The 12,334-nt window shown below is 43.2% G+C and overlaps 1 protein-coding gene across 1 annotated transcript in view; it reads right to left on the reverse strand.

Annotated features, from left to right (window-relative positions):
• DNAH9 (dynein axonemal heavy chain 9) overlaps positions 1 to 12,334 on the reverse strand; it is a 210,588-nt gene that overhangs the window by 60,297 nt on the left and 137,957 nt on the right. The window contains 3 exon segments of the mRNA XM_050908668.1: positions 4,607 to 4,729; positions 6,612 to 6,782; positions 10,652 to 10,792. Coding sequence (XP_050764625.1) covers positions 4,607 to 4,729; positions 6,612 to 6,782; positions 10,652 to 10,792 — 435 coding nt within the window.

Genomic DNA, 12,334 nt, shown 5'->3' on the forward strand with positions numbered 1-12,334 from the left:
ACAAGCAGACTGGGTTTCACACAGGGTTGAAGAGACCACAGTGCATCAATTCACAGAATACTCACCTCCCATCTAGGTATCAACACTTCATCTTATGACACTGGAGACCTTCCAGTGAAGGAAAGAAGAAAAAAAAGGGGGAAAAACCCTACAGAGGACAATCTCTACACCGCATCTATGTTAAGTTCAATCATGCAACAAGAATATCAAAATGGTCATTTGCACATGGCTGTGGCCTGACGTCCTGTGCAGTTCAAGCGGTAGCATCATGGTATCTTTGTGGTCTAAGATGTGTCCACACATTTATTGGTAAGGTAACCAACAGCCAAGTCAGGAGAAACGGACAACCTTGCATACACACAAAAAACTTTTTCAGAAGTACGAACAGAAATAAAAACTTTCAAGCTACGTACTGTGAACACAGAGGGTGAGGAAAGTATAACACACTGTAATAAAGGAAATTGAAAAAAGACAGAAAACCCCATTAAGAGTAAAAGAATACTTTTGACTTCTCAAGAGATCACTATTAAGTACCTGCAAAAGACAGGCCTTAGAACTGAAATGACCAACTCTATTGAACACCAGAGCCAGGGACTCAGCAAAGGCACTCCTTTCATTAAATGATACAATTTTCTCCCCTTCCTGCTCTTAACTAACCCTTCAACAACCCAGAGGCAGTATTTGCACTGCGGCTAATGACTGTGTCCTTTGCTAACATCTCCCCTTGCTCCAGAGCTAACTAATGTGCCTCCACAGGGGCTCCACAGGTACTACTTTTTCTCCCATATAGGCTGACTGATGAACAGAATCGAGTTAAGCTCAGAGCATTTTTTCTCAACCTGTACTTAGTTTAAATTCAATTTCTGTTTCAGGCTTAAAGAAGCATTAAAAAGCCTGAAACTTACTTATTTTTCCAAGTCTATCAGCAGATCTAATAAAAGATATTACCCTTCCCTACAAACCGTGCCCTTCTGGACAGGTATGTGGGTTTCTTCATTCAGTGGTAAATATTGAGCTTTCCTGACACACACGTCAGAGCAAAAAGCTCTGTGAAACTTTTTACTGAACTTAAAAGAAGCTGGAAGACTAAATCATAAACATGTATCATATGCTTCAGCATCATGAGCTGAAAACAGCTGCACAACTGCAAAGGACTGTTAGCCTATATATATTATTAATCAAACAACGACAATAAATAATAAGCCAAGTCACACAAAGCTATTTGCATGCCCAGAGTCCTCAACATTTAATGAGGTTTCCTTTGAAGTTAATGTGCCCAAAATGGGAGGCACAGAATGGGCCACAAATATCAATATTGATTTCTTTTGGCACTACTATCTTGGCCTGAAACCCCTGGCAAGAGGTGCACTTTGTGCAGGAGCATTTTCAATGTTTCTGTGAAAAATTAGCAGAATGCTAAATTCCACTTCAAATTTGAAATATAAATCTGAAATGTACTTTGCTCAAGCTTTGTTGAAGAAACAATTTATTACAGCACTTAATCTTCCTGATGAAAGAAAAAGAGATTTTAGCCTGCTAATAAGCTGTGTAGAAGCCATGACTAATTAACCTAATTATAGCAGTCTGTGACAAAATGTGATTGTACTAAAACCATGCCTCAAGTAACTGGAGTTGCCAAAAACTCAAAGACTAATAAACCAACACACATTAATAGAACATAAACACTAATAAAGTTGACACCAACCATATTATTTACAGTAAAATCAATAGTACAATCATCACAAAAGACAATCTGAAGAGTATTCAGTATCTGATAATATAGAATTCACTTCCTGAAAATCCTGAAATACATAAAATTAATGCATATTATTGACCAGTGACTGCAACTCTTCAAGATGTGCAGTTCATGGGGACAGCGGATGCACGCTGAGGCTGAAGACACCTGACACGTGCAGCACACTTGGCACATTTACATCCTGCCATCTCACAGCTCAGCAAAACAGTAGATGCAGAACAGCATTTCTTGGCATCACATAGTTTCCATCTCAACCACAAACCCCGAGAGACTCAGTGGGAGAGAGGAAGCTGAGTGGGAAGGGCTCATCTCAAAGAGAATCAGCCATTGCAAAGCAATTTCAGGTGACAGTCCCTCTCAATTCCTGTCTACCTCAGGATAAGTCTCCAGCTACTCCACGCACACAATGACTACGTGATAAATACCCAACACTGCATGAGTTTTGGATGGCCAAGGGATGACAAAGCGCAGGCTGCTGGTGGGGATGCAGCTGGGGCACGTAGCTGATGGAAGGGGTGAAGACCTTGTTCAATGATGCCACTGACAGTGTTTGAGCTTTGATGATTAGAAGTTCCTTATTGCTGGTCTCATAGCAGGCTCTGACACAGTATGCTATGTACTTTGACACTCCATGCACAGAAATGCCTGTTCTCCTGGATATGTGAAATAGTGATGCGAGAATAAAGTCTGAAGAATGAATGACTGGGAGTTGATGTTCCTTCTGGTGTTTATAACCCTGAGCTGGCAACTGTTCCAACTTCTTCACAGTAGTGAGAGAGTTGCAATAATCATGATGAAGCACACAGGGAAAAGGAAAGGCCATTTCACCCACATGGAATCGAACTGGCCAGCACAGAAGGGATTATCTCACAAAGAAAACTCACTGCAAACTTAGAAGGTGTCTGCTTGGAGAATGTACCACCTGCAGGCAGGACTAGCAAAGGCATCCTTGGGCACTACAAGAGTAATATGTTTCCTAAGATGTATAAAAGGATCTCCAAAATGAGAATCAGAGCCCCAAACCTCTGAAATCTATGGTGGAAGGAACTTCACATTCCAGAGGAAACCTAGAGGACTGAAGTAGAAAGAAGATTTGTGGTGCAGAACACTCCCAAGCAGTGAAGAATGCCAACCCAGAAGGACTCCAGAGGAACTGAAATGCACCATTCACCCTATATATCCCCATGCTGAACATGGGCAGGGACAGAGCAGAGTTGAGAAAGACAGAGTTTTCAAGCAGTAATAGGTATGTACATCTGCAATCTATACTGACTGCACAGCCCAAAGAGAAAATACGCTGTTGCAAAGCACGTATTTCATGGGCTTGATGGCTGAGTTCCCCTGATTATGTGTGTTGACCCTAAATGTCCATTTAATTTGTCTTCAAAGGAGAAACAAAAATAAAACTGCTGCTGTCTGAACAACAAAACACCACCACTGAACAAAAGATGATTAAAGAAAGGGTGTAGATTTTTTTTTAATTCCTCCATTATTGTGGAAATACACCTTTCAGAGGATGAACAGGGCTGGTTTAGCGAGAAGTTCCAAGCTTATTTTATGGCTGAAAATGTGACTGTGACATTTGCAACATGACCTAGGTCACTTGTGTGTGCAGAATGAGGCAGAGGCCTCGTCCTCACTGCTGGTGAAGAGACAGAGATGAAAACTCCTGGTCAGGGCAGACACACCCGGCCTGAATTGTTCCATGCTACCATTTGAAATCGCTATGGGTGACCTGGGTTAGAAACAACAGCTTCATTTGACTTCTGAACTGCAGTCAGCAACTTAGAGCTCTAACTCTGTGTTACCTTAAAAGACAGTGTTTGCCAGGTGAAAGGCATGTGGCACCGTAAGCCAGGGCTCCTGCAAAACTCTGGAAAGCTCCACAAAACAATACAAACAGGAAAAGAATATCAGAGATGTCTTGGGCCTGGATGAAGATATTTTGTCTGGTCACCCTCCAGGAACCAGATACATTCTCTGTGCAGCATGGTGGAAGGGAGAGAAAGGGAAAACCCAATGTCCCAGATGAAAATTTGAGAACTATCCCAATGAAACCAGGATGTCTTCACTCCCTACTTTACAGCATTGGAGAAATGTCCCACAAAGGCAGCATGCTGTAAATAAAACTGATTCTTAAATCACAGCAGGTGCCAGGGACTGATCAGAAGCCACAATAAAACAAAAGATACACTCTCAGATCCAACAAGGTGTGAATGAGCGTGCTTAAGTTGAAGAACATTTTGACCCCTTCCAGAAAACAAATCACACCCTGCTGAATCAGGTCCAAATCCAGCACAATTCCCATTCGTTGACAAATAGGAGCAAAGATGAGATGACTCACATCTCTTTGGGATGCTCTTCCTCACCTCTCACTCTAAATGCATGGCAGCTGTAAGACCTTTTCATTGCCATGACAGTGTTTTTCTGCAGAAGGTCTGTCAGCTGTCACTACTCTATCCCCAGCACATCTCTGCAGATGGTCATATCTACCTTAAATTCCCACCTCCTCCCAAATACAGTGAAGATCTTCATGTCCTTTACAATCTATAACCACAAAAACCAGAGGATATTCTCATTCCTGTCTTACAGAGAGAGAAGCCTAAATCTCAGAGGGAAAAATCACCTTCTCAGGGACACACAGATCATTAGGGGTACAGTCATGAAGAGCCCACAAAATCGGTCTTGTACCTACAGAACTCTCCATTTCTGTGGCATTTTTGTGCTACTTCTCATGTATGGTCAGAGCTTTGTTCATCAAATTCTTTAAGGACCAACCTGAAGGTTGCTGAAAGGCTTTTAGAGGAGATAAGGGATGCTGATTTCACACAGCTCAAGTGAAGCAGGTACCTTGATTCCTCCCCAGGAGTGATTAGACAGGAACTCCACAGGGCTTGTGACTCTGGTCTGTGCTGGGTATCTTAGTAGGAAATCCAGTTCTACTGTGTTGATTTCTTTACTCATCAGAAGTATCTGTAATTCCAAACAAACAAGATATCCTTGAGCAGCCAGGGTACAGAGCACCAATATACTCTAACAGATTAATTATTCAACTCATGTAGCTGCCAAATGTGTGGCTACAAAGTACGCAGTGACCCATATTAGAGGGGTGTGATGAAACATGCTTTGGGTCTCCCCAAAAAAGGACCAGGAACGAGTATGGAGATTGGCAACATGAGAGGACCAAAGTTTGGGAAAACTATGTAGCAAGGGCTGTGATCCAGGTTCATAGATAGCACATTGAGAAGAAGTCCCTGACAGCAGAGACACAGGCTGCAGGGTGTGCCGGAGGTCTGCGTGCTTGATAGCTGCAGCTAGAGAACAGATAACTTTCTTGAAAGGAACCAGAGCGTGCATCTCTAGGGCATGCTACCAAGGTCTTGTCCATCTCTCACTATCTTGTTCAATTTTGAAAGTAGGTGGAGACATACTGAGAGTGTTTTGAAAAACAAATGAACAAACAAACAAAACTAAAATGAAAAAAAAAAAACCCTTATGATACAAGCGCCAAGAGAATAAGCAGGTCCCTGAGGTCTCAAACACTGGAGAGCACCTGGGCCATTCAGCTACTACCAATGTTTTTACCATCAGTGGTGGTTTTCGGGAATACATGGAGTAAGACTGCCAGAGCAATGTTCGAGGTAGTTCTGGAAAGCCATACGTGCTCATGAGCCCAGCTGGAGCCACTGCTCCAAGTGCACTGCCAGACTTCTGAAATCTCAGAGACAAACTCCAAAACCCTGAACACCAGTTCTGGGTGGAAAAAGAACAGTGCTGGAGTGGTGAGTTTGTCATTTCTTTGTCACAGATCCCAGACTGTATCTCATTATTGCCTACTGGGCAAGGGCCTCCGAATTGTGCCTGGCATCTCTTCCACCAGTGATGGTAATGAGGTACTCAGCTCAAGAGCCAACTGCTTTTTTATATGGACAATCCTGCACCTCATCACTCGACTGCCTCCACACAGTGAAGCTGTGGGTCCTGGTTTTCCTGACAGCTTAAAGTGACCCATTAACTATTTTTAATGCTTAGTGTAGTTACAAGCACAATGTGTGCTTAAAACTTAAAAACTTTATTTAGAGATATATATTAGAAAATGTAGGCATCCTTTGGGTCAGAATTAAGGCTGACATTGCAAAATATAAGCTGACTTTTTACACACAGATAATTTATTAATGAAATATATTGTTAGTCCATTTTTATATATATGCATATATATGTGTGTGTATATATACACTTACTTTCCCTTTTACACATAGTATTTTGTTATGTAGAATTAAAAAAAATCATGGCAATCACTGGACCAGGGTTAACTAGACCCGCACAGTGTTTCAGCAGTTCAAACTTGGCTCATATCTGCATTCTACATGTCAGGACATTTACACAGTCATTCACTGCACAAACTCAATAACAACTTTGCAACATCATGCCAAGCACTATTTATTGATTGAATTTGATTTCAGCATAGGGATGTACAAAGGTCTCCTTGCCCAGATCGTAGACTAAAAATTATACTAACGTACTAGACAAAAGACAGCAGCTATGTAGCAAGCATTTCTTTTGGATAAAACCAATAAGCCTTCAAGACCAGCTTGCTTTGCCCTTTTTTTCAGGTCTTGCAAGCAGGTATTACTCTCTCAAACAACCATTTGTCAGCATAATGCAAATCAAACACAGCATCTGTGACTGTTATCAGCAAAAGAGGCAGAGAAGAAAATCGGTTCCCCAGCCCTTCTATTTGCTGCTCTGATGCTGAAGGCCACAGCTGTGACAGTCTGAGCTTTCTCTGCATACCAATATCTTTGCCTGTAAAATAAATCATTGCATACAGATTGCATGAAATGGTGATGTTTACCTGGAAGGTAACTTGAGCGGTGTAGGTCAATTTATCGCACTCAAACAGCCCCCGGGTTGTGTACTGGAACACAGAGAAGGTGATGCTGTCGATGAGGTTCAGCACACGCACTGCGAGGCTCTCATCTGGAGGTGCCCTCTCAATGGCTTTCTGAAACACGATGCTGAACGCCTAGGTGGGGAGACACAGAAGGACACCGGTGGTCTCTAGATGCTTTTTACATGCTCCTGGGTATCACCTGAAGTGTTGCAATAAGTGAAGCCAACTCAGACACTGTATCTCTGGGGCCGCAAACAAAGCATTCCCAGCTGCCCAGCAGTGTGGCCCACCAGCTCCAGGGGGCAAGGGAACACATCTAGAGAGCAGACCCTGTATCTGCCTTTAGCTGCTTTTTCAGGAACATACAGCCAAGCAATGATGACATTCCCTGTGACATTGCGCTCTCTTGGGCTTGAGAAAGTAGTGCAGAGACAGGCTGACTGAATTAAGACACAACGGATACAGGAAACATTTCTCTGACCAAATGTGTTCTCTCATAGGGTTTACACAGTCCACTTTCTCGGCAAATGTTGAGCCAAAAGACAGTGGCATTCCCAGAGGAAAGCATACCTCCTGTTTCACAAATGTTTCAACTTCGAAAAAAGCAATTCCCCTAAAACCAAAAAAAAGTCCCATGAGTATTTTACTGTCTGGATTCAGCAAAGGACTAGATGAGAAGGGCAGGTAGGACTTAATCTTGTGAAGTGGGATTAACCAGTGAGTAAAGTCCCCTCAGGGATGGGTGCATGAATCGAGAATGACACTTTTATATAAGATACTAAGGATTCTTGTAACAATATTTCTGATCTAAATGAGAAAAGAAAAAAAACTTTCAAAGCTGTCAGAAGAAAACCCATTAGCAAATTATCAATCCAACTGGAAAAAGAAAAAAAAGCCTAAGTCCTGATTAGCAACGCAAAGGCTCCATACACTGGGACCCAGCTAACAGTAAATAGCCAGGCCAGTACAAATTAATAGCACCAACTGGACGAGGCATGACTGTGTTGGCAGCATTATTTTTAGGGTTCTACAAAGGAAAAATGATGCCTCAACAAATTAAAGCAACATTGATACCTACTGCATCATTAAATAATTGCAGAATGCATTTTCCTGCTTAACATTTCTTTAAATTGTGTTAAAACATGCCGCAGAGTAGCATATAAATCTTGTGTGCTGTAATTTATAATGGGCTTCTAGCTGTGTGGTAAGTATTTTAAAATCATCTCTGTGCATCTTTACACAGTGTTTTATGATCTGTCATCAAAATTTATTAGATAAAAACATTTCACCCAATAATTTTCTATGTATTTATACACATTGCTAATGTTAACTGGAAAACATAAAGCAAACAAAATACAGAAGACGCAGATTAAAGGTGAAACCTCAGAAACTCCTGTATCTATTATGTATGTGTAAGGAGTGAATCTTTCAAAGGGCACCCTTGCACAAAAGATATTCTGTACATTTTCCTGGTAAAATTATTTCAACATATGAGTCGTAGATATCAAAAAGAAAAGCTTTTTTGTGGATGAGGCTCAAAATACTGTATTCTCTTCTCAATTACTTTTTCCAGGTCACTTGTCAAGGCAAGAAATCATTTGGAAGAAGTTCTAGACTAGGATGCCATTTCATTTAACCCTCCATCCTTCAAAATACCTTTCTCCTGTGATAAAAAAAGGCCTTCTATTTATTAAAACATTAAACCCCAAACTCTTCGATAAATACCCCGAAAGGCCCTTGCGTCTCTACTGGCCAGAGCTATTGAGACTACTCTGCCAAGGCAAGGGATTGTCTGCACTTTCATTTTTACTGCAGCAGGTCCTTAGAAGCTGTTCAGGGACCTAGACTTCCCCAGTGTCTTGGGCAGCACATGAAGAGCACAGAAAGAGGGCACCCCTGCCTAAGCAGCTTCAAAGACAGAGGGGATGGCTTGAAAGAAACCCCACTTCCTACCAGTCAAGGAACAGAAAACAACTGATTAAGTGATGCCTAAACATGAAGCAAAGACATGAACTATGAATCCACTACTGGTCATATATTTTGTTCTAAAGATTTAGCTCCTCCATTGTGGCAAGCGGAGTTTCAGTCTATTCACGCATGCCATAAAGAGAAGCACTGGAGTCTCAAAGAGAGTCAAGAAACTTGGAAAACATGGCCATGCTCTCGTTCCCACAAAAGCTACTGGCTTCCCACTGGGCTCTGCTGCCACATGGCAAGTGGGATGGTTCAGCCTCATCACTATAAGCAGTAATAATTACATTGAAATCAACCTGTCATGTTGGAAATGTTCTCCAGGCGTTCTGCTGAGAACACCTCCAGGTGCGAATGTTCTCCAAAGGAAGGACGTAATTCCTAGTTCTCCATGTAACATGTCCATGCACTACAGAGCTACACTTGCTATGCAGGGAAGGGTAGTCTATTTAGACAGACCCTTTGGCTATGTCTCTTCTACATTTATTTTAGGAGCACAGGGCAAGAAGTGGTCTCTCTCCCAGCAAGGTCCCCATTGGGGTGTTGATACTGCCATCATGAGCATGCCTATAACTGAGACTGCCAGTGGCCACACTGCAAGGTGGTAACACACCCATAAATTCCATCCGGACTCCTAGTCTAAGGACATTTTAGGCTGTAGGCTTGCTTGTCTGTCTGATGGCCACACAACATTGTGAGAAGAGCAGAAACATAGCCCTCCAGAGGACTCCTCCAGACTGTAGATAAGCATGTGTGCGGGCCCATACCAAAAGGCGGTGAACGTTCAAGTCATGCACATACTACCTATTCCTTCACACCAATCATACACAGACACTAACCCAAAGTTAGATTTCACACCATGCTGTTGACTACCTGAAAAGCTTTTGTAACTGTAATGTAGGAAGCATCCAAGCTCCTGAAAGCCCAGCTGCTTGGGACTCTTCTTGTGTTGTAGAGATGGAAGTAGGAATGACTTGCCTTTTGTACAGAAGGTGGCAATAAATCCCTGGTGATGTGGTCTCAGTGGGACAGGACTGTGTTTAGAGAGTGATGCGATGGTTTAATACTGTGCCATTTGGGAAGTCAGGACTGTTTCAACATCGAGGTCTTGGATAATTGTTAAGGGCTGTGGCAATTCCTGTTAACTTATGAAATACCTGCACAGGCACTATGACCCTGATGACATCACAGATACAGAACCAATGTAAATATAAAGAAAAGATTAACTGACAGAGCAAGTGACTCCAAATGCTGTGCAAAATCTCTGTGCATAAATGTATAAAATACATAGAAAAAAATACTTTGTTGGCCCTTTCCCCATATGAATCTTTAATCCATTGCTCATCTTGTTCTGCCAGGCCAAGGCAGTGAATATGGAATAAAGAACAAATTGTTTGTAAGGTTCTGCTTTGCAAAGAAACTTCCTGGATTTTTAGTAATAAAGGATGTTAATGCATCGCTAAGTCAGGCTGTGTCTTTCCACAAGACTTCAACTGCTTAGAAAGAAACCAAGCAAAAGAAAGAAAAGCTAATTAAGGCTTATCTAACCTGATCCCAATCTGACGACCTGCAGTGGGCTGACTGGCAAATTCGGAGCCGAGTAGGGACCCTGGCCCACACTCAGTACTCAACACAGAGGGACCTTTTCTTTTGGCATGGAGACCACTCCTCACTGGGTATTTGCACGTGCTGCTGAAACTCTGCTCCTTCCACTGAGGGCAGTGATGAATGTGCTCCGCTCAACATTTGCAGTGAGTTTTGGACAAATCTTTCCCAATGAGCGCTAAACACTATCGCAACACAAGTTAAGAGTAATGTATGTTAAGTAGACATATAAAGAAATAAATTACAGGAAACTTTTCCATAAAAACTAATCAGCAGAATGGTTTAGGTTAGATCACTTTTTTGTCTGGGACTTTGAATATCCCCAAGAGGCCCAAGACGACGACTTTGAACCTCAGTAAGAGAGAGAAGCAGCGGCACTGTCTCCCGCAGCTGTGGGCACGGCCCATGGCTTATGGGGACAGCACCTTCAGAGAGAACTGGTACATGGGATGGATGGCATGGAGGTCGTTCATGATGAAGTACAGCAGAGAGGCCCGTGCAGCGGCAGGCCTGTAGTGCTCTCTGGCCTCGTTAATCTTGGTTTCTGTCACCTTAGACTCCTGGACCTGGGAGGAAAGAACAGAACAAAATTGCTGTGAGAACATCTTTGTGAACTGAGTATGCAGCCCAGGGGAGGGTTGACATCTGCCACAAAGATGTCAGGCCAAGCAGTGGACAACCTGCATGCGACCACTGCAGGGACCAGCCTCTGCCCTCCGAACCATGGTGCAGCCAGGCTTGAGCCTCCTGCTCCCAGCATCTCCCTTCCTCCGGCATATTCCCCATTTAACTGCATTTACCACCCTGTTGCCCAATCCTCTGTTTTCCCAAGCCCCCTCCGGGCTTCTCACTAGGATCCCTGCTCTTTACTAACTGGAATTGTTTTTCTCATCAATGAGTTTCTCCTGCTGATTGCCCCCCTCCTGTGCAGGTCATTAATAATGCAGGGATGAACAGACTTAGTGCTGCTCTCGCAGCAGCTTCCCCCAAGGCTGAGAACTGCTAATTTATAACGGATTTGCTGCCTCTCCTCACCAGCATTTAACGCACCCCTACCTTGCTGGCCAGGTGTCTGCATAGCTGCTGTGATGGACACGGTGAAAATCCTTTTGGCAGCTACATCACCCCATTATTGTCTCAGTCATGTTCATTCTTTCATTCCACTTCAGCAGCATAAAGTGACATCCTCAAGCCTCTCGGGGATTATTTTAGGCTCTGGCTATGTACAGTCTTGCAACATATACCAGTGTCTATATATGTGTCTATAAGTGTCTTGCAACACAGCCACATGCTGCCGAGCCAGTGCTGATCCAGCTAGCTCAGCAAACTATGCAACGGGGATGTGGCAGAAAAGGGCTCAGCTCATGTTGTACAAGCCAGCAGGGCATGACACAGACCCCACTGAAACGCACGCCACTGGGTCTCCCTCTGCCGTGACCTGAACTTCTGTGAGCCCATCTGGCTGGGGCACACCAAACCTTCCCAACAAAGCACAGACTGAGCCTTAATCTGTTGCGTGCAACCAGCACGTTGGGATCTGTGGGATTAGCCTGTTTGCACATCCCCATGAGCCATGATGGGCTGTAATATCTGAGTCCCCCAAAGAGCAGCTTCAACGTCTACTGCAGAAACAAGCATCCGCATGGGCCATGAATCACCTGTCTACATCAGATGAGTTCCCCTTCTGGCAGCAGCCATGTATCTCCACTGACTATAAACGGAGCCCAGAGCCTAGCTTAGACTTAGGAAACTGACTTTTAGATATCCCATCCCCAAAATGATTAATAAATCTAGTAAAATAAAAGCCAGAGGTGGAGAAGACACTTGCTTTCCATAAATAGAGCAAGGAGGACTTCCATAGGAAGGAAAATGTTGGCTGAACACTTTTCTTTGGGTAGACAGACCCAGAACAGAGTCAGGGTTGACTTGAGAAGCAGACCTCTAACGGGGCCCTGAGATAGCTTTCCATGTGGGTACCAAACTCATAAAAACCAGGTGCAAACTCCAAAATTCATCAGTCACCACAGAGCTGGCAGTGACCAGCTTTACAACCACAACTTGTTTAGAAATTTAAGGACTTCAAGAACACCTACTTCAAGAGGGAGATG

Source organism: Gymnogyps californianus, chromosome 19, assembly GCF_018139145.2.
Source record: "Gymnogyps californianus isolate 813 chromosome 19, ASM1813914v2, whole genome shotgun sequence".
NCBI lineage: Eukaryota > Metazoa > Chordata > Aves > Accipitriformes > Cathartidae > Gymnogyps > Gymnogyps californianus.